We start from the raw sequence: 25,159 nt of genomic DNA, 5'->3' as shown, positions 1-25,159 counted from the left end.
CATCCACTTTTGCTTCCCCCACTAATTCTACCCGGTTTGTGAGCAGCAGGTCAAGAAAAGCGCCCCCCCTAGTTGGCTCCTCTAGCACTTGCGCCAGGAAATTGTCCCCTACGCTTTCCAAAAACTTCCTGGATTGTCTATGCACCGCTGTATTGCTCTCCCAGCAGATATCAGGAAAATTAAAGTCACCCATGAGAATCAGGGCATGCGATCTAGTAGCTTCCGTGAGCTGCCGGAAGAAAGCCTCATCCACCTCATCCCCCTGGTCCGGTGGTCTATAGCAGACTCCCACCACTACATCACTCTTGTTGCACACACTTCTAAACTTAATCCAGAGACACTCAGGTTTTTCTGCAGTTTCGTACTGGAGCTCTGAGCAGTCATACTGCTCCCTTACATACAGTGCTACTCCCCCACCTTTTCTGCCCTGCCTGTCCTTCCTGAACAGTTTATAACCATCCATGACAGTACTCCAGTCATGTGAGTTATCCCACCAAGTCTCTGTTATTCCGATCACGTCATAGTTCCTTGACATCACCAGGACCTCCAGTTCTCCCTGCTTGTTTCCAAGGCTTTGTACATTTGTATATAAACACTTGAGATAACCTGTTGATCGCCCCTCATTGCCAGTATGAGGCAGGAGCCCTCCCCTCACAGACATTCCTGCCTGTGCTTCCTCCCAGTATCCCGCTTTCCCACTTACCTCAGGGCTTTGGTCTCCTTCCCCCGGTGAACTGGGAATAGTCCCAGTCTTTTTAATTTCTCCTCATATGGATGTTGTTCCAAACCCTTAATCATGTTTGTTGCCCTTCTCTGTACTTTTTCCATTTCTAATATATTTTTTTTTGAGATGGGACAACCAGAACTGCACATAGTAGTAAAGGTATGGGTGTACCATGGATTTATATAAAGGCAGTATGATATATTTCTGTCTTATTATCTATTCCTTTCCTGATGATTCCTAACATTCTGTTCACTTTTTTGACTACTGTTGTGCATTGAGTGGATGTTTTCAGAGAACTGTCCACAGTGACTCCAAGACCTCTTTCTTGAGTGGTAACAGCTAATTTAGACCCCATCATTTTGCATGTACATTTGGAATTATGTTTTCCAATATGCACTACTTTGCATTTATGAACATTGAATTTCAGCTGTCATTTTTTTGCCCAGTGACCTAGTCTTGTGAGATCCCCTTGAAACTCTTCGCAGTCTGCTTTGGCCCTAACTATCTTGTGTAATTTTGTATCCTCATTTGCCATCTCACTATTTACCTCTTTTTCCAGATCATTTATGAATATGTTGAGCAGCACTGGTCCCAGTACAAATCTCTGGGGACACCTCTACTTACCTCTCCCCACTACGAAAACTGACCATTTATTCCTACCCTTTGTTTCCTGACTTTTAACCAGTTACTGATCCAAGAAAGGACCTTCTCTCTTATCTCATGATTGCTTATTTTGCTTAAGAGCTTTTGATGAGGGAGTTCTCCCACTGCTCTACAAAAGCCACCTCCACAAGGGGCGTAGCTACCAGCCCTGGTGCACTGTCTATGCTGGCACTTTACAGCGCTGAAACTTGCAGCACTTGGGGTGCGGGGGGGGGTGTTCACACCCCTGAGCAAGAAAGTTGCATCGCTGTGAAGTGCCAGTATAGACAAGCCCTTAGCTTCTCTGAAACGGCCTTGTCTTCCTTGAGTGCTCCTTTAGCACCTCAATCATCCAGGAGCCACAGTGATTGTTTGGCAGGCTTCCTTCTTCTGATATACTTAAAATATTTTTTCTGTTAGTTTTTGAGTCTTTTGGTGTTTGCTCTTCAAATTTTTTTTTGGCCTGCCTAATTGTACTCCTACACTTGACTTGCCAGAGTTCATGCTTTTTTTTTTTTTTTTTTAAAGGATGTCTTTTTGCCTCTAACCACTTCTTTTACTCTGTTGTTTAGGCATGGTGCCAATTTCTTAGTCCTCTTATTAGTCTCTTTAATTTGGGATATACATTTAATTTGAGCCTCTATTATGGTGTTTTTTAAAAGTTTCCATGCAGCTTGCAGGCATTTCAGTCTTGTGACTTGTGATTGTTGCTTCTCCAATAGTTGGTGGAAGCCCTTTTGTGTGTGGATGCAAGGTATTTTTCAATCAATTGAGGGGAGAACAATGGGTGTAACATCTGTATTGTAGACATAGGGTTGTGTGAGTCACATTGCTTCTCAGGGCTCCCCCTGGGAGGTTGTGTGGTTTATGTAATACCTCCGATACAGGACTGTACTGAAGAGCACAATCTAGCCCATTGTAAGTACAATAATTTAAACTAATTTCCCCCATATAATATTTTTCTGCCTATATTTAGGAAATATCTGAGGATTTCATTTTGGTGCATAATATTCTCCTCTTTCTTTCATTCCAATTAAGTATGCTCCTTCCCTAAAATAATTTGTATCTGGATGCTTTATTCTCAGCATATGTTGCAACAAAGCCATTTCTCATCATGATCCAATACAGTTCTTAAACAATATAGTAAGAGGAAAGGTCTTTAATCCCTGTAATGTGAAAATGCTAGTTGGACTTGATATTAGCTTAACTACAGTGTGTTAATGCTAAATGAAAATACTGGTTTCAAAATAGTTTGGACTCTGCATTTAATTTTCACATTAAGATGTTTGCTATATGGCAAACAATAATATTGAGTTAGTAATAAACTAATCTGAACTACCTTTCACTCTGCAGTACTTTGTCAGCCACTCTGTAGTTAAAGTGTTTTGAATGGAAAATCTGTGTATATGGTGGGTTGGAGCCCAAATACAGGACTAGAGTAATAGAATCACAGATTTAAGACCAGTAGGAACCACTTCGATCATCTATTCTGACCTGTGTGTATGTGTACAGGACAATCTGCAGCACAGATGCTGCACAGAGAAGGAATTGAGCCTAAGGCCTTGTCTACACTACAGGGGAAAATCGACCTATGTTATGCTACTCCAGTTACGTGAATAACATAGTTGGAGTTGATGTAGCTTAGGTCAACTTACTGCAGTGTCTGCACCGTGCTGTGTTGACGGGAGATGCTCTCCTGTTGACTTACCTTACTCTTCTTCTGGTGGAGTATTGGAATTGACCAGAGAGCACTCTGAGGTCGATTTAGTGGGTCTTCGCTAGACCTGCTAAATTGACCCTCACTGCATCAATCGCAGCAGCATCAATCCCCAGTAAGTGGCCTCAGACTGGCATGATATCTTCCATGTTCCTTGCTTATTCCAGTGGAGTCATGATCTGCACTGGCCCCTACTGGTAGTAGGTTACCTCTTCCCGGGCTGGCTCAGCTGCACTGACAGGCTTATTGGGAGGCTGAGCCAATGCCCTGCCTACTTCCTACCCACTTGACTGAGTGGTGCAAAGTATTGAAAACTGTTAAAATTACAAGCTATCACTTCAAGTTTATAAGTGGTTTCAAGGGGGATTAGGAGGTCTGTAGCATCTACTCCAACATTGGTTGAAGTCGCATAGCAATGTGTATGTATGTGCAGGGAAAGCATCAGTTTTGTTACATCTGTAGTATAATTACCCACGCCCATTACAGGGGAGGGGTCTGCTTCCTCTTATGGACTGGGTACATAGGCTGGGCCACAATCTGGCTCACAGTGAAATGGAAGAGGACAATGATAAGCTTTAGTTGATTGATTATCTCATGAAAAACAACAACAAAATGTTAATTTTAATCTTGATTGAGTCATAATTAAAATAAAAAGAATGTAAGGTTTTCTGAATTGTGATTTTTAAGCGTACTGTGTAATCATTTTAAGAAAACAAAGCTTAGGAACAATAAGGTGTAGAATGCTAAATAAATTGGTGCTGGAGATGTTTTATACATCTGCACATATCAAATAAGGAGTTTAATTTCCTCATTTGTTTTTAATCCCCCCCTAATCAATTTCATTCCTGTTATATTTTCTTGCCTTTCTGCCTATAATTACACACGTTATTACAGCTGGCAAGATGACCACGTACAGATGCTTCATAGAGGAACCCAACCAATTTTGACTCTATTCCCATAGTGTACAGTATGCTAAGTCAGTGATGTTTGGTTGTCAGAATCCATTCCCTCTGTATAGCTGCTTCTAATCCCTAATATTTTGAGCGGCAAGGTGGTTGAGGTAATATCTTTTATTGGACCAGCTTTTGTTGGTGAGAGAGATGAGCATTTGAGCTTCTCTCTCACCAGCAGAAGCCAGTCCATTAAAAGATATTATCTCACCCACCTTGTGTATCTAATATTCTGGGACCAACACGGTTACAACTACATTGCATATAATATTTTGACACAGTATGAAGATGATAACACCAGAAGTTGTCTCGGGTGCAACAACTTATCTTCCTATTAAGTTAAGCCATCCTAATTTATGAGCAATATTAGTAATTATTTTGTATTATCACTGTGAGTAAAGCTGGGCGTTATCTTTAATTTTTCTGTATAATGAAACAATTAGAGAGTTATGTTTTACTCACATTGTACTTCTCATGTTCATATTTTTTAACTTTCTCTGATGGTTCATTCATTATGTCCTTCCAACACAGAGAAATAAGTCATTTACCTAGGATTAAACATTTTCTGTTCAGATTCACTGGTGTAGTGTATCAAGATAACACATTTGTTGCAAAATATTCATTTTAATTATTTTTTACAGGTACCAAACAACACCAAATAAATGTTGCCCCTTCTACAGAGTCTCCTGCTCACTGGAGATCTATATTTTCACCAACATGGCCTTCCACAGAAATTAAGTCTTCCTCAGTGGCTGACATGTCAATGAGACAGACATTGGAGAATGCAAACTTGCTTCAGAAAATAAAAACAACACTGACTGGCGCCAGAACTATGGATCAAACTAATTTTTCGCCCACTCTTTACCAAGGCAGCGGAAATAGTGCATCCCAGGAGCCTTCCGAGGTTTCAGCTGAATCACCAGTGAGGTCATCCTCTCAAGATGTAAATGAAACAGCTGTTGTATCAGGTTTGCCTCAAATCAGTATGTTTGCCACATTGTCCACAAAACCATCAATGACACATTCAAGTACTGCTGTACCATCTCAGCTAACATCATTAGAAACACCCTCCATTTCAAAAGAAACCACATCAGGATCAGACATTCTTGCAACTGTTCCATCACCATCATTTTCTTCATTGGTAATACAATCACCTCATACCATTATCTTTTCTAAGTTGACTGTACTACCCACCAAAGTGCCTTTATCCACAGATACTGAAAGTTCCTTCCACATAGATTCAACTGACTCTCATTTTAGTGCAAGCAGAGATAATCCACCAAGCACAGTCACTGCTGTAAATTCCAGTACATTGAATCACACATTATCCAGAAGGGGTCCCAAAGAGGTCACGGGTACCACATCACGTAATGGCTTTGGATCAACAATGATACATTCCACAAAGACAATGGGAAGAGTGTCACCCTCAGAAAGTACCTCCCTACTTTCTGCACACTCTCCAACTTCTCTGTCAGTAATTTCCTCTCAGTCTTTCCTACCAATAGCTTCTGAAACTGTGTCATGGCTTCCTACTGAAAGAACTTCATTGTCTCACTCAACAGATAACGTGTCTTCTTCTGGAGCAGTACCCACCAATCTGCCATTCCAGGCAGTGGTGACTGACAGAGAGAATGACGTCAGCCCAGATGCATCGTCACCAGCTTTTAATAGTAAATCAGAGATTCCAATGGTTAGTACTTCATTCTTTCATACCGTGGGCACTATAGCTGCATTACCAAAAGTGATGAGTCATCAGTCTTCAACATCAACTAATGCCATGTCGGGTTCTACCAAGGCAATATTTTTATCACCAGCTTCTAATAATCCAGTGGGACTCTCCCATTCAACAGAAAATAGGTCTTCCTTTACTGTGCCAAGAACATTTATTCCAGATGCAATAAGCACCAGCAATGCAGTAGTTCCACCGCCAGCACCTACAAGTATATCAGACTTTCTTTTCAGAAAAAACCCACCTCCTTATTCAACCGATAAAGAATCTTCCTTAATAACTGTGACAAATCATACCTTTAATACTATAGCACGTACTAACAATGCAACAAACTCAACGCCAGCCTATGAGAACACTTCTGTGTTCCCTCTAATAAATATTTCGTCCTTTCGCTCAGCAGTGTCAATCAGTCAAGCTGTTGGAAAAGAGGTGACTGATACAGTTTTTGAGGCCAATGCAGTGGTATTACCAGGTGATTTTGAACATACTTTGCAACCTTCTGATGGCTCTTTAGCTAGAGAGGCACCCCATCAGTCTTTCGAAACAGGTAGTACAGCCAAAGTATACACCAACATAGATTCTAACCATGTCCTTTTTTACGGATCTCAGCGTTCTCCAGAAACTCGACCCAGCAAGCGCACAACAGGAACAGTGCTGCCTGAAAGTATTTTGAAAACAGAAGTCATCAGTCCTGTTACTACATCTGCAGTATCATTACCCACTCCCAATACAGGCCTTTCAAAATCTGTGCTCACTATTAAAGATACACCTGCTATTCATAATTCTACAACTTCACAGCTTTCAGCTATTAATGGAGAAAGTCCAGCTGTAGACTTAACAGAAAATGAAGAAACAAATACAGAAACATTCACCATTGTCACTCCACATATAGAATATGCCGCTCTACAAGCTTTAAATAAACCTGATCTTACCACTGATGAAGTTTCAACCACAGATGATACAAAACCATGGACCACTATTGTGCCTTCAGAATTATATGCATTGCCATCATTTGTTCCAGCAACAGAAGCCCCACACAGCCCAGCGTCAGCTTTTTCTAATATTTCAAATGCTGCCTCTGAAAGCAGCTTAGATACCACAAAGATACCTATACCTATAATCAGTGCTTCAGCTTCTGAATGGACTACTACAGCCATGCTTACTTCAGCTGGTGTTAGTGTTCTGTCAGTAAAAGAAACAACCAACATTCCAATAATGGAAGTTTCTCCAAGCACTTCTTCATTAGAAACTGGGTATCACGCCCCATATTCAACAATTTCAGGTCTGCAACAGCAAATAAATGATGTTACAAACAAACAAACTGCTTCTATCTCTGTAACTTTAGAAACGTCTACATCTGCAAAATCTAATCAAAATGTTTCAACTTCACCTTGGACTGAAATTAAGTCTCCTAATTTCGCACAATTTAACATACGTTCATCTGCCCTGGAAAGGTCTAGTGTTCAGTATTCGCCCCAGGCTACCACTACAGCACTACCTGCAGCCCAGTCAAAAAAAGATACTGACACAACTCAAAATGTTACTGAATTCTTCACTCTCAGGGACACTAACTTCACTGCAAACTTTGAAGTATCCGCCCATCTGTATTTGCCTCCAGTGAAGGATTTTGCAACTGATGATACAAGTACTGCTTATAGCACTCTGAAATCTCAGACAATCCATGGTGACAATATCTCTTCATCAACAAAAGCCTTATACACAACACCATCTGAGCTACCACTGGCTTCTCAATTCACTGACAATTTGATTGTCTCAGCTAATAATGAAATTAGTTCTATCAGTGGTACACAACCAACAATTTCTTCCTTTCCAATAGCCAAACAATCTTCAAGCTCAACACTGATATCTATTCTAACTCCAGAAAAATACTTGTCTTCTGGAAATTTGACAGACTTCACAAACAGCTCTGTTTCAGAGCCACCGAGTCACTTGACTAGTGTTATTCAAAAACAAGCTACGTTTAGTACAGAAAGGTGGCATGCAAATGGTACAGGTGATATTCTAATTACAGTTGCTGTACCTAATGAAGCTACCAATGGCACCCCATCGCAAACACATACCACCAATGCTTTGCAGTCAGTCATCATAACTTCTGTCCATGCATCACCAACACATATAACCTCTGCTTTTTTGCCAACAACCAACTTTACCCATTCTGTCATTACAGTGCTACCTTCAGTGTCGGCAGGTGCAATACCTACAGTAGCAACTTCAGAAGCAAAATCAGTAACAGGAAAATCTGCGCCAACTTCATCCTTGTTTTCTCTAGGCAGTGAAAATGCATCCTTGCTGTCTGTGACAGCATTAAGCACATTGATATCAACACTAGCAAAAAATAACAGTGCCTCAAAAATGACATCAACAGTAGAAACACATACAAACTTTCCGTTTGCACCAAGACACACACCTACATCACGCCCCCACACCGTTATGTTTCTAACCAATAATGTTAGCACAGTCACAGCTTCCACACTGACATCCACAACACACACACAAAGACAGATAGAAACCACAGTACCTGACACCAAGAAATTTACAAGCTCAGAAATCACCAAAACATCAACTGCATATCCACTGACAATTACAGCAGCTTTGACATCTATTACAGCATCAGCGAAAACAACTAGGCTCCCCACTGCTCCAGTGGAAAACAATTCTGCTGCTCCTACAACTGCAATTGCAACTTTTGCTAATGTGACAACAGTTCCCCCTCCGGAATGCCAGCTGTCCAGTAACCTTATGGTTAAATCAGGTATGGATCTATATTCAGCTTGTTTGATTAGAAATACATCCGTTTTGTATGAAGTATAGTTCATCATAAATAGAAAAGTTGTTTAAATACTGGTTAGTTTACTAAATAACTTAAGGGCTATAATGATTAATGTGGGGATTAGATACAATGGGGATGACTACACTAACAAGCCAAATAGATAGGTTATGGTGGGGTTAGTAAATATAGATAATAGATTTATATATATACTTTTACATTCTACCGTATACATGCTCAAAGGAGGTAACCAAATCCCATGCTCCAGGGCATGAGCTGCACGGTGGTCAAGCACATTATGATAGTTTGTTCCTTCCTCTGCAGTGACAGGCAGAGGTAACAGATTGAAGCAGGTTAATATACTAGATAGACTTTTGTTCTGATATGGAATGGCATGTCATTCTGTAAACTCCTATGTACAGAAGAATTTCAAAGCAATGTTTATATCATAACAGTGTCTCAAAAAAGCATTTCATATCATACGTTTTCAAAATATTTTATTGTCACATGTTGACATACTAAATTTTGATAATAGCACCACTTGTCATTGCTCTAATCTTGGTTTCTTAAACTTAAGGTAAGGCCACTCCTAAGAACAGTCAATTGAATGGGTTTCTAGAAATAATTTTTTACCAGACTTATGCTGGTGGTGTAGTGCAGTAGTTCTCAACTTTTCCAGACTCCTGTACCCCTTTCAGGAGTCTGATTTGTCTTGTGTACCCCAAGTTTCACCTCACTTAAAAACTACTTGCTTACCAACTCAGACATAAAAATACAAAAGTTTCACCACACGCTATTACTGAAAAATTGCTTACATTCTAATTTTTTCCATAAAATTATAAAATAAATTGATTGGAATATAAATATTTACATTTCAGTGTATAGTATATAGAGCAGTATAAACAAGTCATTGTATGAAATTTTAGTTTGTCCTGACTTTGCTAGTGCTTTTTATGTAGCCTGTTGTAAAACTAGACAAATATATAGAGATGAGTTGATGTACCCCTGGAAGACCTCTGTGTACCCCTGATTGAGAACCACTGGCATAGTGTATCACCACATTAGATACTTGGCTTTGAGAGTTACAAAAGGAAGGGGGAGGTATAGATAAAAGGATATGTCAATTTATACAGGCATGAGAGGGGCTTGGGAGAGTGAAATCTGGAAATGATCCTCTCTTGGATATATTATATCCTTTTTCCTATGTCTGAGGCCCCTAAATATCTGCTGCACTAACACGACATGGGCAGCAGCTGTGACAGAATGACAATATCCTGTAATATCTTGAACAATCTTATGGAATTTAGATAAATTTTATTGAATTAAGCTAAACCTTATTGAAGTAGGTTTGATACTTTTGGGACACAATGTATTAAAATACAATTGTGTATGTGCTTTTGCGGCATTGTATGTACCTTCTCTAGGAGGGAGTGCGGATGCTAATGAACGTCCTCTGTTATCAGCCTTCGATGCCATCTCCCCTCTAAAGCTATGCATATACTCTCCCGTCAGCATACAGCATCTTCACCAGATGTGCTAAAGTGGCGCAGCTGCATTGGAGTAGCTGCATCGATGTAGTGCTTCTAGTGTAGACTAGCCCTTAGTCTGTCTGCAAATTATGCTACAAAGATGCCATGGGTAAATGACCCAGTCTTTGCCCCAGAGCAAAAAACAAAAGTTCGGACAATTTCTATAATGAAAGTAACAGTGGATATGAAATGCCATTTTTATTTGTTTGTTTCCACTTTTGAGAAGTAAAAATATTAATTTGTTCTCTTTATGAAAATGTGCAGTGCATATTCTTCCACACAGTCCTCTCTGAACCTTCCTGTACCATGAGCCCTGTGAGGCAATGCCACATCAGCTGTGTTAGAATGCTTCATCAGTCTGTCTTCAGATAGTCTGGTTATAGAGTACTCTCCTCAAAACAGCAGCATGCTGGTAACTCAGTGTTTTAAAATATTACTGCAACTGTTAGTCCGTGATCCCCCCCAGATAGGCCTTGTACACTGAGGACTTGAGAAATCAGGTTGTGTCTAGCCCCTGCAGTACTGAACTTCTGTGTACCTGATGCACAGCATAGCTTCTTATGGATAGTCTTTGAGTTTCGAATGACTGTGATCAAAATTAGAAGAAAAAATAAACCAACCCTCAAGCAAACAGCACATTGATGTTTCAAACTAATGTTTAACTTGGTGTTGTTCAACAGTTCTGTTCCTGAACACAAGAAGGCTGCTGATCAGCAGTTCCTTAAAAGAGAATGTGACAAAAGGACTGACCCAGGCACTGAGACAAGCTTTCAACCAAAATGTCAATGCTCAAGTAAGCAAGCTTAGTTAGCATATAGTAAAATAAGTCTCCCCCCCGCCCCCCCAAAAGAACTTTTGTACTGAATATTAGTAGTTTGTGAAAGATGTTGTTTTTGTGGGGGTTTTGTGTGTTTTTAATAATATGAATTAAGGGCATCCTAGTTTCTAACTCTTGTATCTCATCTCATTTCCATTAGACCCAATTCAAACAAAAAGGAATAAGGCCTCCAAGACCCACAAAACTGAGTAGTTTGCATTTGTGATACGCAGAGCCAGGTACCTTTTGATGGAATTGTGTACTGAATGGAATTCAGTCCATGAACTGGTTCTAGATAATCTAAGGATGGTATTAACTACTGGAAGATTGAGGGAGTAATCGCCTTCTCTTCCCAGCTGTTCCTTATCCACTTGGCTCTAGCAGAGGGAGCAGTGTGATGTGAAGTAGAGGCTGTCTGACTTGTTGCTCAGCAGGTGCTGCAATGGCCCTTGATGGCCAGCAGGCCCTTCCTGCAACCCTGCTGGATGTGAGAAATCTCAGGGCTTTTCTGCCAAATGTGGGAGAGACAAGATGCATGGCACATGGCAGGCTTGATTTTGGCTATGCAGTAGTGAGCATATTTAACCCCATAGTTTACCCAATTTTTTCCCCTTCTCTTTCACCTCATCAAGGCCTGTCCCCGCACAAAAACAAAAAACCAGAAAACTGGTGTTTGGAGCTTTAAAAAAAAAAAAAGGGAGGGCGGGGGATTAGAATTACACATTCTGAGGCTTTTAAATTTTATTGCCAGTGACAGATAGAGAAGGAAACATTTTTCTCCAAAAACTTTCATAACATCATTACTGTTTAATAACAACAGACTGTTTTGACTGTGCGTCCAGTTAATGGCAAACTGTTATGTTTTGGAGAATTTATTTTGGTCTTTAAATAATACAGTTCTCCAAGCATCTGAGAACTTCACCGGTATGATTAACTCCAAATGGCAATTCAGCATTTCAAGGGACAAAGTTATACTTTAGCACGTATTTCTCCTTTTTATGGTTAGAATTTATTTAACTTGTTTTCTATAAGTCTGATGTAACGGCTTGTTGTATAACTCTGTAGCTGCGTTTAGCAGGCTAACTTTAAATACGAGCGTATACAGTATTTCTTTGTCATTTTCAGACAGGTTTTTCTTGTTCTTAAGATACAACATTTCTATTAATCTTCTTTAAACCAGAAATAAAACTGTCTTTTCTATGAAAGCCCCTGACTTACCAGTATTTATTTTTTATAAATTGGCTGCAGCTTTATTGGACTGCTTTGTGGGCAAGTCAAGGTGGGGAATTTTATTTGCAGAAATTGGGTGCATTACAGAGGTGGCAATCTGTCTTGGAGGAAAGTGCAGGGCTTTTTGTAGCTTTCCCATGGAAGAAAGGCAGGGGTGGCCCAAACACTATGTGGGCTCTAACAATTTTAGGGTCACTTTTATGATGGCTGTCATTTTATTTTAAAAGGTAAAAAGGGGGAAGAGAGGCAGTTGTCTCTTTGGCACATTGTGGGAGATGGCTACTCACAGCAGCAGGTTCTTCCTCTTGAAAGCCAGGAATGAGTATAGCCATGTAGTGAGCCAAGTGCTTCCACAGCTTAATACGGATCAGCTGCAACAGCAAGACCAGTAAATGGGTGATCACTGCTGTCAATCCATCCAGTTTGGAAGCCTAGTACCTGATACATTCGCTTCTACAGTGACAAAAAAACCCTGCAGTTGGGAGTAAACAATTTCTACTAAAATAAATGAGTGGCATGTTCCTTACTTTCCATCTAAATGACATGAAATTCTGGGTTATCTGGAATGTAAGCCCAGAATGAAATAGATTGCTAGAGCCATATTCTGTATAAAGTGAGGGACGGAGCTCCCATTGCTGTAAACAGAGGTTCTTTGCACAGCTCTGCTTACGGCATATTGGCTGTGAGTAAAGACACAAAAAGGGAACATTGATAAAAATGATGGAGGAAGGACAAAAATCATCCTATTTGAATAAATTGTGGAAAGTCCAGTTTTGTTGTTGAGCTATAACTCTACAAATTTCTCCTTTCCCTTTCTCATGCTAAGTCAGCAGGGGAAGATGGCAGTAGTGAGCTTGTACCCCATGATGGCTATACAGGCTGCAGAGCAGCTGTACTGTTACTCCTCTCCTTTTGGGTTGTGTTCCTCTCCCCTTTAATGGAGGATCCCCACTTGATGTAGTGCTAAGGACAAGTTTTGAGCCTAACAACCCAAGAAATTGTATGTTCTTGGGGCAAAATTTTTCTCTCTATTCCTGTTCTTTGCTGTGGCTCACTGTTGTGCTCATTCTGTAGTTGATCTATGCCCAGAACTTCTAGTGATCACAATGATAGCTTTGCCTGTTGAGAGAGCTCTGAGTACACAGAACAGAGCCCCAAGTGAAATTAAGGGGGGGTCAGGCAGTAAAGAATTTTACCCTTATACTCTTTTGGTCCTGAGCCTGCAAACATTGACACACACATGAGAACTTAGTGGAACTGTTTGTGTGTGCAGTTACTTGTGTATCAGGGTTTTCAGGATGGGAACTTTAGATTTTAGATTCAAAATTAAAATTACTGTATATTGCACCACCTGCTTCCCTCCTGCCCTAAAGGAGATTGCATACAAAACCTCTAGGAAATCCCATTCAGAATGAAAAAATCCAATAGCATAGTAGTTAAAATGGAAATTAAAAAGACATTTTCCCTGTGTGTTTTAGGTTGAAATTCTGGAACAATCAAACAATGTGACAGTTGGTTACTACGTTACGAAGGGGAGGTTGGTTTTTATACCTGCTGTTGTTACTGAAATGCTCATTGCTTATGGTATTAGCAACACCACAGCGGACATAAAGCAGCATGTGCCAAATCTTCAGTCTGTTGCTGTACTGGCCTTGCCATGGAATCCATTACCTGCATACCACTTCCAGCTGAAAACAGGCAAGTAACAAAATCACATATCTGGTGTAACAGTTGCACAACTTATGGTTAGATATTTGGTGCATGTGTATGTTCTCCCTGTGTGCTGTCCCAGTTCTGCGCAGACCGTTGGCACAGCAGACCTCGAGTGTACCGCCCAATGATCACAAGATCTTTTAAAGTACGAAGGCACCCAGCGAGGATTATTGTTGATGAAGCACAGTAATAGCACCTGGCACTCTAAGAGGATACTAAGACATGTATGCCTATGACAGTGGATGCAGCTCAGTCCGTGGCGGGACTTTCCACTGCCTCCAAGGCTGGCCCAAGACACTCGCTCTGAGATACATCTTTATATACCAGTACAAACAAGTTACGTACTGTCATCCTGACCTTATCTTTTAGGAGGGGTCAGTGTGTTTCTGTTATCCTTGGGGAATGTTTTTGTACCATCCTTAATATCGGGATGTGTTTGCATGAGTACTCTGAACTTAACATTTCTTAGGAATGTGTATTTCTGCAATATCAGCCCCGTTCTTTCCATATGATGTGAGCAGGTCCTGCCTCATAGCAGGCCTCTGAGACAAGGGCTTATGTCTCAGGCTCTTTTCCTAGTACACAACTTACTGTCAGTTCAGCAATCAGTTCCCCTCAGAGAAAACAGTGCTCTAAATTTGGTACCCAGTTTGATGTGTGCAGTCCCATTTATTCCTGGGGGCATTCTGCAGAAAATATTTTAAAATTTTGCAAATTGTATTTGTCAAAATAACACTACATAATCACGTCAGTTTCAATTATTTTGGTAATTTATTTCAAAATACCTGTCAGCAAGTATGTCTGTAACGATACGGACACGCACACATTTTCCCCCAGGAGTAGAGAGTTAAAGAAACCCCTATGACAACCCAGTTCCTGTTTCTCTGCCCTCTTCCTGCCTCTTCCCCTCCCCAAGCCCAGTCAGAGGGCCAGACACCCACAATCCCTCTCCCTCAGAGACCACCTGTGCCACGCTCCCAGCCAATGCACCCGAACACTCTCTTCCCCAGAGCCCAGCTGCAGGGCCCCTTGCCCATTCACCCATCCCCCTCCCTCCCAGAGCCCAGGGATACAGAGGGAGAAACAGACTGATGCTCGGTCCCAGGCTTGCATAGAGTTTCCTGCAAGCCGCCCTTTCCTTCCCTCAGGGCATGCTGGGAACTGCAGCTGCCAGGAACCCTCTATCTCCCTCCCCCTCCCCCCAGCAGTGTCTTCTATGTGCAAGCTGGGCTGGGCTGGGTCCAGTGGCCCCTAGTGGCGGCTAGCAGCACTGCAGCCCATTTCCATGGGGGAAAGGAAATTCTGCATGCACACATTAATTTCTGCAAAATTCTGCATTGCGCAGTGGCACAGAATTCCTCCAGGAGTACCCATTGTCCATGCTGTCTCTTTAAACATGAGAACAGTGAAAACAGTGGAGTTACACCTGGGATGAATTGGGCCCAATACATTTACATTTTTGAAATCGTCAGACCCTGAACTAAATGAGTGAAATGTATTCTGAAGCATATTATGTATTTCCTATGATGCCAAGAGCCCCATATATGCATATAAGGTCTGGCTGGACCAACTGGGGTCTTGGATTCCAAACATCCTAAACCTGGTTTTATCATTTTACCCTCTCTGTAATACTACTGCAGTGCTCAGTGCAGAGTAACAGGAGAATGTGGGGGAATTGGTCCATACTTACCTTGTGTCTCCAGACTGATTCCCCATATACTAGGTGAAGTGTTGCACTAGCAGGTCAGCCTGTAAGGACACATTTTGAATTTCACTGACTGGGCTTGGGGAGGGGAAGAGATTTCATAAATATATAAAAATATTACAAATATCTTGTTGCATATGCTATTATCCAGAGAAAAAAGAATGAGAATCTGTATGATGATTTTTTCTTTCCTATGAGGAATCCATGACTTAAAGATTGTAAAGATATCATTCATGTTTTAAAATGCTTTTCGTTTGTCCCTTAGCCTTTGAACGAGAACATACAATCATATATATCACTTTTATTTATGCTTGTAATCACAGATTTTAATTCTTGTATTCTATCTTAATGATGAACTGTTTATAATGCTACTTAAAAACATATGCAACCCTCGCATGATATTACTATCACTTGTTTAATTTCTTAAATCGATCATTTTGGTGTGACTCATTATAAGAGTTATGCAGACTAGGAATATATTTTCACTAAAACACATACATACTGTTCCTGTTCTAGAGCTGCAGTTTGTTGGTCAAACAGACAACATACAGTCATGCAAGTTTGTTCAGACCATGGAGCAACGGTTACAAAAAGCATTCGAGGATGCTGAAAGAAAGGTCTTAAACACTAGCAACAACTTAACAGTTCAGGTAAAATTCAACCTCGTTAGCCAATCTTTAAATCACATATGATTATTCCCTGCTGTTAAGAGAGCGTATAGACATTATGTTAATGTCATCATAATAAACTTGATAGTTCCTTTGGAAATGTTTTTATATTTTCATATTAAGTTATGCTGTTTACATTTTGCTAAGATCTTATGGATGCAACATTTTTGAAAAAAGATAATGAAGCACAGTTGCACGAAAAGCTGTTTTATTATTTGAATAACCATTATTCATGTCACTTTTCTGAACTGAAAATTTACTGAGTTTCAGGTTTAAGTAGAGTCATCATTCTAATACTATTTATATTTATTACAAGTCAGCTCCAACAAAACTCCTTCTGATAATCAAGTGTAAGATACTTTTCTTTATATGTTTACTGAACTTTGAGGTGTAGAACATGTCATATCTAGCACTCTTACTAAGAACCCGTGGGTCTATTCATGTGTGTAAAGTTAAAGATGTGCAAGTGTTTGCAGGATCAGAACCAAGGGAATGAATCGCCTTTCTTTGTGTCCTATGTGCTCCATGTTTGTAAATCTGTCCTGTGCACCATGGGCTTGATTCTGCAAAGATTGTACAAAGATTTATGGGAGAGGAGAGTCCTCACATGCCTAAAGTTACTCATGTAGTTACTCCTCTGTGATTAGTTCTATTAAAAGAGTCACTTCATGCTCTTGACTGGGAGCCTGGTACTGGGCTCCTATCAGTTCCCATGCTGATTTCAGGGGCCAGCAGGGCACCATCCCAGCTCACCAGGTCCTCATGAAACATGGATGGTTCCATGCTGGGCGCAGAGCCCCAGACCTAGTCAAAGTAATCATAAAATGAGCATGTAATTGGCAGGTTGCCCAAAGTGCAGTTCTTGTCCCTGGTCTTCTGGTATTCACTCTTCAGCCTCTTAATATGCTCCCTACAATGATAACCTGTCTGGAGAATCTGCAGAGCTGCCAGCTTTTTATCTGTCTGCTGGTACACGTGGTCATTCCTGGTGCTTTTGCTTTTCCACAGTTTTACTGGCCTTGCACCAGAGATTCACCAAAATCTGGCTGTGCTCCTGTGACCCGGAAGCAGTTCGCTTTACAAAAGGCTTGATAGGTTCACTTTCCATTGCAAACCCAGGAGGCTCTCTGATAGTGTGCTTGCAGATTGGTGATCAGAGAAGAATGGGTTAACTCTGCCATTCGCATGAGGCGGGTGGTAGGGGCTGGCTTCTGTTTTCAATAGAGTGGATTGCAGATTGTTGGGATAGAAAGGACTATGGAAATTGTCCCAAGGAACTGTGGGATACTTCTGACTGACTCCTGGGACCTGAGTCAAGCAGGGCTGCATCTATGCTGCCAAAAAATAGGGCTTGGACTCTGGGTCCTGGCTTAACTCGAGCTCAGACCCTCCAGCCTTCGGGTCTGAGCAATTGCAATGTAGATGCAAGGGGGAGTTAGCCTTAAGCTGAGCTCAAGCTCAGGCTTATGTTGCAGTGTACTCATATCCTTATAAAGCCTGTGTTAGTGACAAATACATTAAATGTTGGGTTTATTGATTACAGTCCTGTGTGTGTTTGATATCCTGTAGAATCACCAGTGATGATCAGAGCAGAGAATTCTATTGAGTGACTATACAGTGACATATATTGTGTGTTGACTATAACCCTAAAAAGAAAAGGAGTACTTGTGGCACCTTAGAGACTAACCAATTTATTTGAGCATAAGCTTTCGTGAGCTACAGCTCACTTCATCGGATGCATACTGTGGAAAGTATAGAAGGTCTTTTTATACACACAAAGCATGAAAAAATGGGTGTTTACCACTACAAAAGGTTTTCTCTCCCCCCACCCCACTCTCCTGCTGGTAATAGCTTATCTAAAGTGATCACTCTCCTTACAATGTGTATGATAATCAAGTTGGGCCATTTCCAGCACAAATCCAGGTTTTCTCCCCCCCGCCCCCAACACACACACACAGAAACCCACTCTCCTGTTGGTAATAGCTTATCTAAAGTGATCACTCTCCTTACAATGTGTATGATAATCAAGGTGGGCCATGTGGGCCATTTCCAGCACAAATCCAGGGTTTAACAAGAATATCTGGGGGGGGTAAGGAAAAAACAAGGGGAAATAGGTTACCTTGCATAATGACTTAGCCATTCCCAGTCTCTATTCAAGCCTAAGTTAATTGTATCCAATTTGCAAATGAATTCCAATTCAACAGTCTCTCGCTGGCATCTGGTTTTGAAGTTTTTTTGTTGTAATATCGCAACTTTCATGTCTGTAATCGCGTGACCAGAGAGATTGAAGTGTTCTCCGACTGGTTTATGAATGTTATAATTCTTGACATCTCATTTGTGTCCATTTATTCTTTTACGTAGAGACTGTCCAGTTTGACCAATGTACATGGCAGAGGGGCATTGCTGGCACATGATGGCATATATCACATTGGTGGATGTGCAGGTGAACGAGCCTCTGATAGTGTGGCTGATGTTATTAGGCCCGTGATGGTGTCCTCTGAATAGATATGTGAGCACAGTTGGCAACGGGCTTTGTTGCAAGGATAGGTTCCTGGGTTAGTGGTTCTGTTGTGTGGTATGTGGTTGCTGGTGAGTATTTGCTTCAGGTTAGGGGGCTGTCTGTAGGCAAGGACTGGCCTGTCTCCCAAGATTTGTGAGAGTGTTGGGTCATCCTTCAGGATAGGTTGTAGATCCTTAATAATGCATTGGAGGGGTTTTAGTTGGGGGCTGAAGGTGACGGCTAGTGGCTTTCAGTTATTTTCTTTGTTAGGCCTGTCCTGTAGTAGGTGACTTCTGGGAACTCTTCTGGCTCTATCAATCTGTTTCTTCACTTCCGCAGGTGGGTATTGTAGTTGTAAGAATGCTTGATAGAGATCTTGTAGGTGTTTGTCTCTGTCTGAGGGGTTGGAGCAAATGCGGTTGTATCGCAGAGCTTGGCTGTAGACGATGGATCGTGTGGTGTGGTCAGGGTGAAAGCTGGAGGCATGTAGGTAGGAATAGCGGTCAGTGGGTTTCCGGTATAGGGTGGTGTTTATGTGACCATCGTTTATTAGCACTGTAGTGTCCAGGAAGTGGATCTCTTGTGTGGACTGGACCAGGCTGAGGTTGATGGTGGGATGGAAATTGTTGAAATCATGGTGGAATTCCTCAAGGGCTTCTTTTCCATGGGTCCAGATGATGAAGATGTCATCAATATAGCGCAAGTAGAGGAGGGGCGTTAGGGGACGAGAGCTGAGGAGGCGTTGTTCTAAGTCAGCCATACAAATGTTGGCATACTGTGGGGCCATGCGGGTACCCATAGCAGTGCCACTGATCTGAAGGTATACATTGTCCCCAAATGTAAAATAGTTATGGGTAAGGAGAAAGTCACAAAGTTCAGCCACCAGGTTAGCCGTGACATTATCGGGGATAGTGTTCTTGATGGCTTGTAGTCCATCTTTGTGTGGAATGTTGGTGTAGAGGGCTTCTACATCCATAGTGGCCAGGATGGTGATGATCAGCCTGGTCCAGTCCACACAAGAGATCTACATCCATAGTGGCCAGGATGGTGATGATCAGCCTGGTCCAGTCCACACAAGAGATCCACTTCCTGGACACTACAGTGCTAATAAACGATGGTCACATAAACACCACCCTATACCGGAAACCCACTGACCGCTATTCCTACCTACATGCCTCCAGCTTTCACCCTGACCACACCACACGATCCATCGTCTACAGCCAAGCTCTGCGATACAACCGCATTTGCTCCAACCCCTCAGACAGAGACAAACACCTACAAGATCTCTATCAAGCATTCTTACAACTACAATACCCACCTGCGGAAGTGAAGAAACAGATTGATAGAGCCAGAAGAGTTCCCAGAAGTCACCTACTACAGGACAGGCCTAACAAAGAAAATAACAGAAAGCCACTAGCCGTCACCTTCAGCCCCCAACTAAAACCCCTCCAATGCATTTGTCATAAATATAAAGGGAAGGGTAAACCCCTTTGAAATCCCTCCTGGCCAGGGGAAAGCTCCTCTCACCTGTAAAGGGTTAAGAAGCTAAAGGTAACCTCGCTGGCACCTGACCAAAATGACCAATGAGGAGACAAGATACTTTCAAAAGCTGGGAGGAGGGAGAGAAACAAAGGGTCTGTGTCTGTCTGTATGCTGGGTCTTTGCCGGGGATAGACCAGGAATGGAGTCTTAGAACTTTTAGTAAGTAATCTAGCTAGGTATGTGTTAGATTATGATTTCTTTAAATGGCTGTGAAAAGAATTGTGCTGAATAGAATAACTATTTCTGTCTGTGTATCTTTTTTGTAACTTAAGGTTTTGCCTGGAGGGGTTCTCTATGTTTTTGAATCTAATTACCCTGTAAGATATCTACCATCCTGATTTTACAGGGGGGATTTCTTTATTTCTATTTACTTCTATTTTTTATTAAAAGTCTTCTTGTAAAAAACTGAATGCTTTTTCATTGTCCTCAGATCCAAGGGTTTGGGTCTGTGGTCACCTATGCAAATTGGTGAGGCTTTTTATCCAACATTTCCCAGAAAAGGGGGGGTGCAAGTGTTGGGAGGATTGTTCATTGTTCTTAAGATCCAAGGGTCTGGGTCTGTAGTCACCTAGGCAAATTGGTGAGGCTTTTTACCAAACCTTGTCCAGGAAGTGGGGTGCAAGGTTGTGGGAAGTATTTGGGGGGAAGGACACATCCAAACAGCTCTTCCCCAGTAACCAGTATTAGTTTGGTGGTGGTAGCGGCCAGTCCAAGGACAACGGGTGGAATATTTTGTACCTTGGGGAAGTTTTGACCTAAGCTGGTAAAGATAAGCTTAGGAGGTTTTTCATGCAGGTCCCCACATCTGTACCCTAGAGTTCAGAGTGGGGGAGGAACCTTGACAGCATTATTAAGGATCTACAACCTATCCTGAAGGATGACCCAACACTCTCACAAATCTTGGGAGACAGGCCAGTCCTTGCCTACAGACAGCCCCCCAACCTGAAGCAAATACTCACCAGCAACCACATACCACACAACAGAACCACTAACCCAGGAACCTATCCTTGCAACAAAGCCCGTTGCCAACTGTGCCCACATATCTATTCAGGGGACACCATCACAGGGCCTAATAACATCAGCCACACTATCAGAGGCTCGTTCACCTGCACATCCACCAATGTGATATATGCCATCATGTGCCAGCAATGCCCCTCTGCCATGTACATTGGTCAAACTGGACAGTCTCTACGTAAAAGAATAAATGGACACAAATGAGATGTCAAGAATTATAACATTCATAAACCAGTCGGAGAATACTTCAATCTCTCTGGTCACGCGATTACAGACATGAAAGTTGCGATATTACAACAAAAAAACTTCAAAACCAGATGCCAGCGAGAGACTGTTGAATTGGAATTCATTTGCAAATTGGATACAATTAACTTAGGCTTGAATAGAGACTGGGAGTGGCTAAGTCATTATGCAAGGTAACCTATTTCCCCTTGTTTTTTCCTACCCCCGCCCCAGACATTCTTGTTAAACCCTGGATTTGTGCTGGAAATGGCCCACATGGCCCACCTTGATTATCATACACATTGTAAGGAGAGTGATCACTTTAGATAAGCTATTACCAACAGGAGAGTGGGTTTCTGTGTGTGTGTGTTGGGGGCGGGGGGGAGAAAACCTGGATTTGTGCTGGAAATGGCCCAACTTGATTATCATACACATTGTAAGGAGAGTGATCACTTTAGATAAGCTATTACCAGCAGGAGAGTGGGGTGGGGGGAGAGAAAACCTTTTGTAGTGGTAAACACCCATTTTTTCATGCTTTGTGTGTATGAAAAGACCTTCTACACTTTCCACGGAATGCATCCGATGAAGTGAGCTGTAGCTCACGAAAGCTTATGCTCAAATAAATTGGTTAGTCTCTAAGGTGCCACAAGTACTCCTTTTCTTTTTGCGAATACAGACTAACACGGCTGTTACTCTATAACCCTAAAAAGAGGCAGTTAAATTAAATGATGATTTATATGAATAAGCATAAAGCAAAACCTACATAAAAACAGTAAAGTTAACATTTTTTTCTTTTATACCTCAATAAGCTCCTAGTTTGTGTCTGGTATGTGTGGCAATATAGGAGGAGATGGGAGTTACAACGGAGCTTCTCTCAGCACCCCTTTTCCCTTCCTGGACTCCTTAGTAGATGCCAGTCACGGTATGGATAGAGGCAGGCTCAGAGATGGGTGTGAGGAAGGGAGCAGACAGCCATTCAACAGAGCAGTAAGATCAGAAAGAAAGGGGAGGACCTTTTTCCCATGAAGGTGGACGAGAGAGGAGGAGATTTGTGCCACCTCAGTAGGATGATAGAGAAGGGACTGATGCCCCTTGAGGATCTCATGGAGGGGATGGGGACGTGACACCGCTTTCCCTGAGTAAAGCCTTTTTAATATTTTATCTATCAAATAATCAGTCTCACCCTCCTTGTATTTTTGCCATTTTTCCATTGAAAATCAGGAATAGAATTTCTGGTCCTCACTTAGGGCCACTCGTGTTCCACCTGTCTCTGTTTGGTAATGCAGCTACATGTGCTAAAGAGAGCACATCCTTCTTACAGAAAGTGATGATCACAGTCAACATTTCTCTGATTTGTTATTCGGACTGACTATATAAAATGTGTGAACTAACGAGTTGAAATGTAGCCTCCCACCATTTCCTTACTTTTGTTTTGTTTCAGATTTTGAACACGTCAAATGTCTCCCAAGCGGTCACTTTGTTTTATGTGGTGAGCAATCAAAGTACAGCCCTAAATGGCACCACCTCCAGCTACCTTCTTAATCAGCTTTCAGCTGAGCTGGTGGGATTCTACCTTACCTACCCGCCACTGACCATTGCAGAATGTAAGCTCTTACATTATAGTGTTCTGATTTGCTGATCCTGCTTGAGGTACTTTGAAGTGTAACAAATGGAAATTTAAAAGGCGTTTTATTTTATTTATTTATTTAGTTATTTATTTATTTATTTCAGTTTAACTTGTTAAATAGACACCTATCCCAGCCTCTAGGAACCCTGGTCAATATTTAAGAATGCATAAAACTTCTTCCTCCCCACACCCGTCTCCCAGTGACAAAACAGCAGCAGATCTCACACAAGTATAAAGCCAGCACTGAATCAAGAAAACATAACAAGACATCCCTCGCTCTCTCTCTACCCCACAAGCATCAGCCCTCAGCAATGGCCTGATTTTGCACCATTATATCAATGGGAGTTTTGACATTAACTTTAGCAGGAGCAGAATTAGAGTCCAAATGCCTGTTGAAATAGATGGACTTTGTAGTGCTCTGAATGTCAACAGATCCAGGTGCTTTTGAAACCAATAGAGTGGTGAACGGGTGAAGGCCTTGAAGTGAAGAGCAGAGGAACTGTGTTTGAAAACCTATTTGAAACAACTCTTGGTGCAATTTCTGAGTGTCTTATGCTAACTTTGCAAGACATTTCTTTAAATCACAAACAAGGTTTAAATATTTCAGGATGAAGTATTCATTTCATACTATGCAGCCTCTTATTTCCCTGTATTATGAGGAGGCAAGGATGCTGTGAATTGATGAAAATCATGCCTCAGGGCAGTACGCACAGAATGTATTTTCTTTGACCCATGTAATATTCTGATTTCCATAAAATGAGTGAAGACACAAGAATATTGGTGGCTATGGGGATTTTTGCTTGATCATTTAAATTCAGCCTATGAAATTAGGCTCAGTATAATTACGAGTTTGCTATTCACAGGAAAAGATCAGTGTAAATGGAGACAAAGACACAATGGGGGGACATTAATATGTAATAATGGTCTTGAGTTAAAAGAGGGCAGGTTCCAGTTGATCTTATTATGCATAAGTCTTCATGATACACTTCTCAAATATTAAAGACTGTGTTGGAAGAACAATAAAGATCTGGCGTAAGCCTACAGTAGCCAAGAAATTCAATGATAAGGCTCAAACACTGTCTTCGACCCAGCCTATCAGACCTATTTATTTCATGGGATTCTCAGTGTGTTATTTTCCATTCCATATGTGTTGCAATAACTAGCCCTAACAGAGTAGGGCAAAGTACAGCTTTTTGCTCCTACCTCTGAATTATTGGAGTTTGTATCTTAAAATAAAATCCTTAGAAACTGTAATACATTTTCTGGCCTAATGAAACAGTGTTGTCACACTTGAGAAGTCAGGGAAATGTTAAATCACCTTTTTGGTCCTTTCTTCCTTCTTGAGAAATAACCATATAGAGCCATATTTTGACCCCCTTTCTCACACTGATGATGAGTTACTCTTCCAAATAATCCCCCTGAAGTCATTTGCATGAGTAACTGCTCACTCACCAATGCGAGTAGGCCAGGAGAAGCAGCCTAACCCGACTAACACAGCTGCTACTCTGAAATCAGAGTACAGGGATTCACATAGTGGATTACCATTGAGAAATAACCGTATTGTGATTGTGCAAATTAGCCCAGCACAACCAATTGCCGTGCAGGGAACTGAATTACTGTGGTTGAAACTGTACAGTTTTGCATCACTAACTGTACTGCATCTCTGACTGCCTGAGACAGTTCTATCTTGGGACAATTTCACAGCATCGGCCTGCTCAACATGTTTATCAGTTCCAGATTATGAAATTTATGCAGGTGAAAGGGGAGTCATGCACAAGGAGCCTTTTTTCTTTGCATGGCTGACACAACTCCACATGCTTGCTGCAGATTCAGGGCTACTCCTGGTGCACAGAGAGCTCCCAGAGGGGTTGGGACGAAGGCCCTGGCCCTCTCTTCAAACCAGCCTCCGCAGCAGGATTGGTGTGCAAGAGAGAGGAGTATGCTGCCTTCCACAAAGGTGGTATAGCAGCAGGCATGCTCCTCATTGCAAGGGACTTCTGAAAGGCATTCTCTCACTGAGGCAGAATCCCTGCCAGAGCTCC

At 41.6% G+C, this 25,159-nt stretch overlaps 1 protein-coding gene across 2 annotated transcripts in view; it reads left to right on the top strand.

The window, feature by feature from the left end:
• KIAA1549L (KIAA1549 like) overlaps nucleotides 1-25,159 on the top strand; it is a 207,629-nt gene that overhangs the window by 101,644 nt on the left and 80,826 nt on the right. Inside the window, exons 2-7 of one of the 2 annotated variants that reach the window (XM_073347699.1) lie at nucleotides 4,675-5,001; nucleotides 7,951-8,535; nucleotides 10,760-10,872; nucleotides 13,605-13,824; nucleotides 16,061-16,194; nucleotides 22,932-23,094. In XM_073347699.1, coding sequence (XP_073203800.1) covers nucleotides 4,675-5,001; nucleotides 7,951-8,535; nucleotides 10,760-10,872; nucleotides 13,605-13,824; nucleotides 16,061-16,194; nucleotides 22,932-23,094 — 1,542 coding nt within the window. Of the gene's footprint in view, nucleotides 1-4,674; nucleotides 8,536-10,759; nucleotides 10,873-13,604; nucleotides 13,825-16,060; nucleotides 16,195-22,931; nucleotides 23,095-25,159 lie in introns of both variants that reach the window. The other variant, XM_073347698.1, reaches the window with a different exon arrangement.

The sequence above is a fragment of the Lepidochelys kempii genome, chromosome 6, assembly GCF_965140265.1.
Source record: "Lepidochelys kempii isolate rLepKem1 chromosome 6, rLepKem1.hap2, whole genome shotgun sequence".
Taxonomy (NCBI): domain Eukaryota; kingdom Metazoa; phylum Chordata; order Testudines; family Cheloniidae; genus Lepidochelys; species Lepidochelys kempii.
Note: the sequence above shows the minus strand (reverse complement) of the source record. Positions and strands in the feature narration are given on the sequence as shown.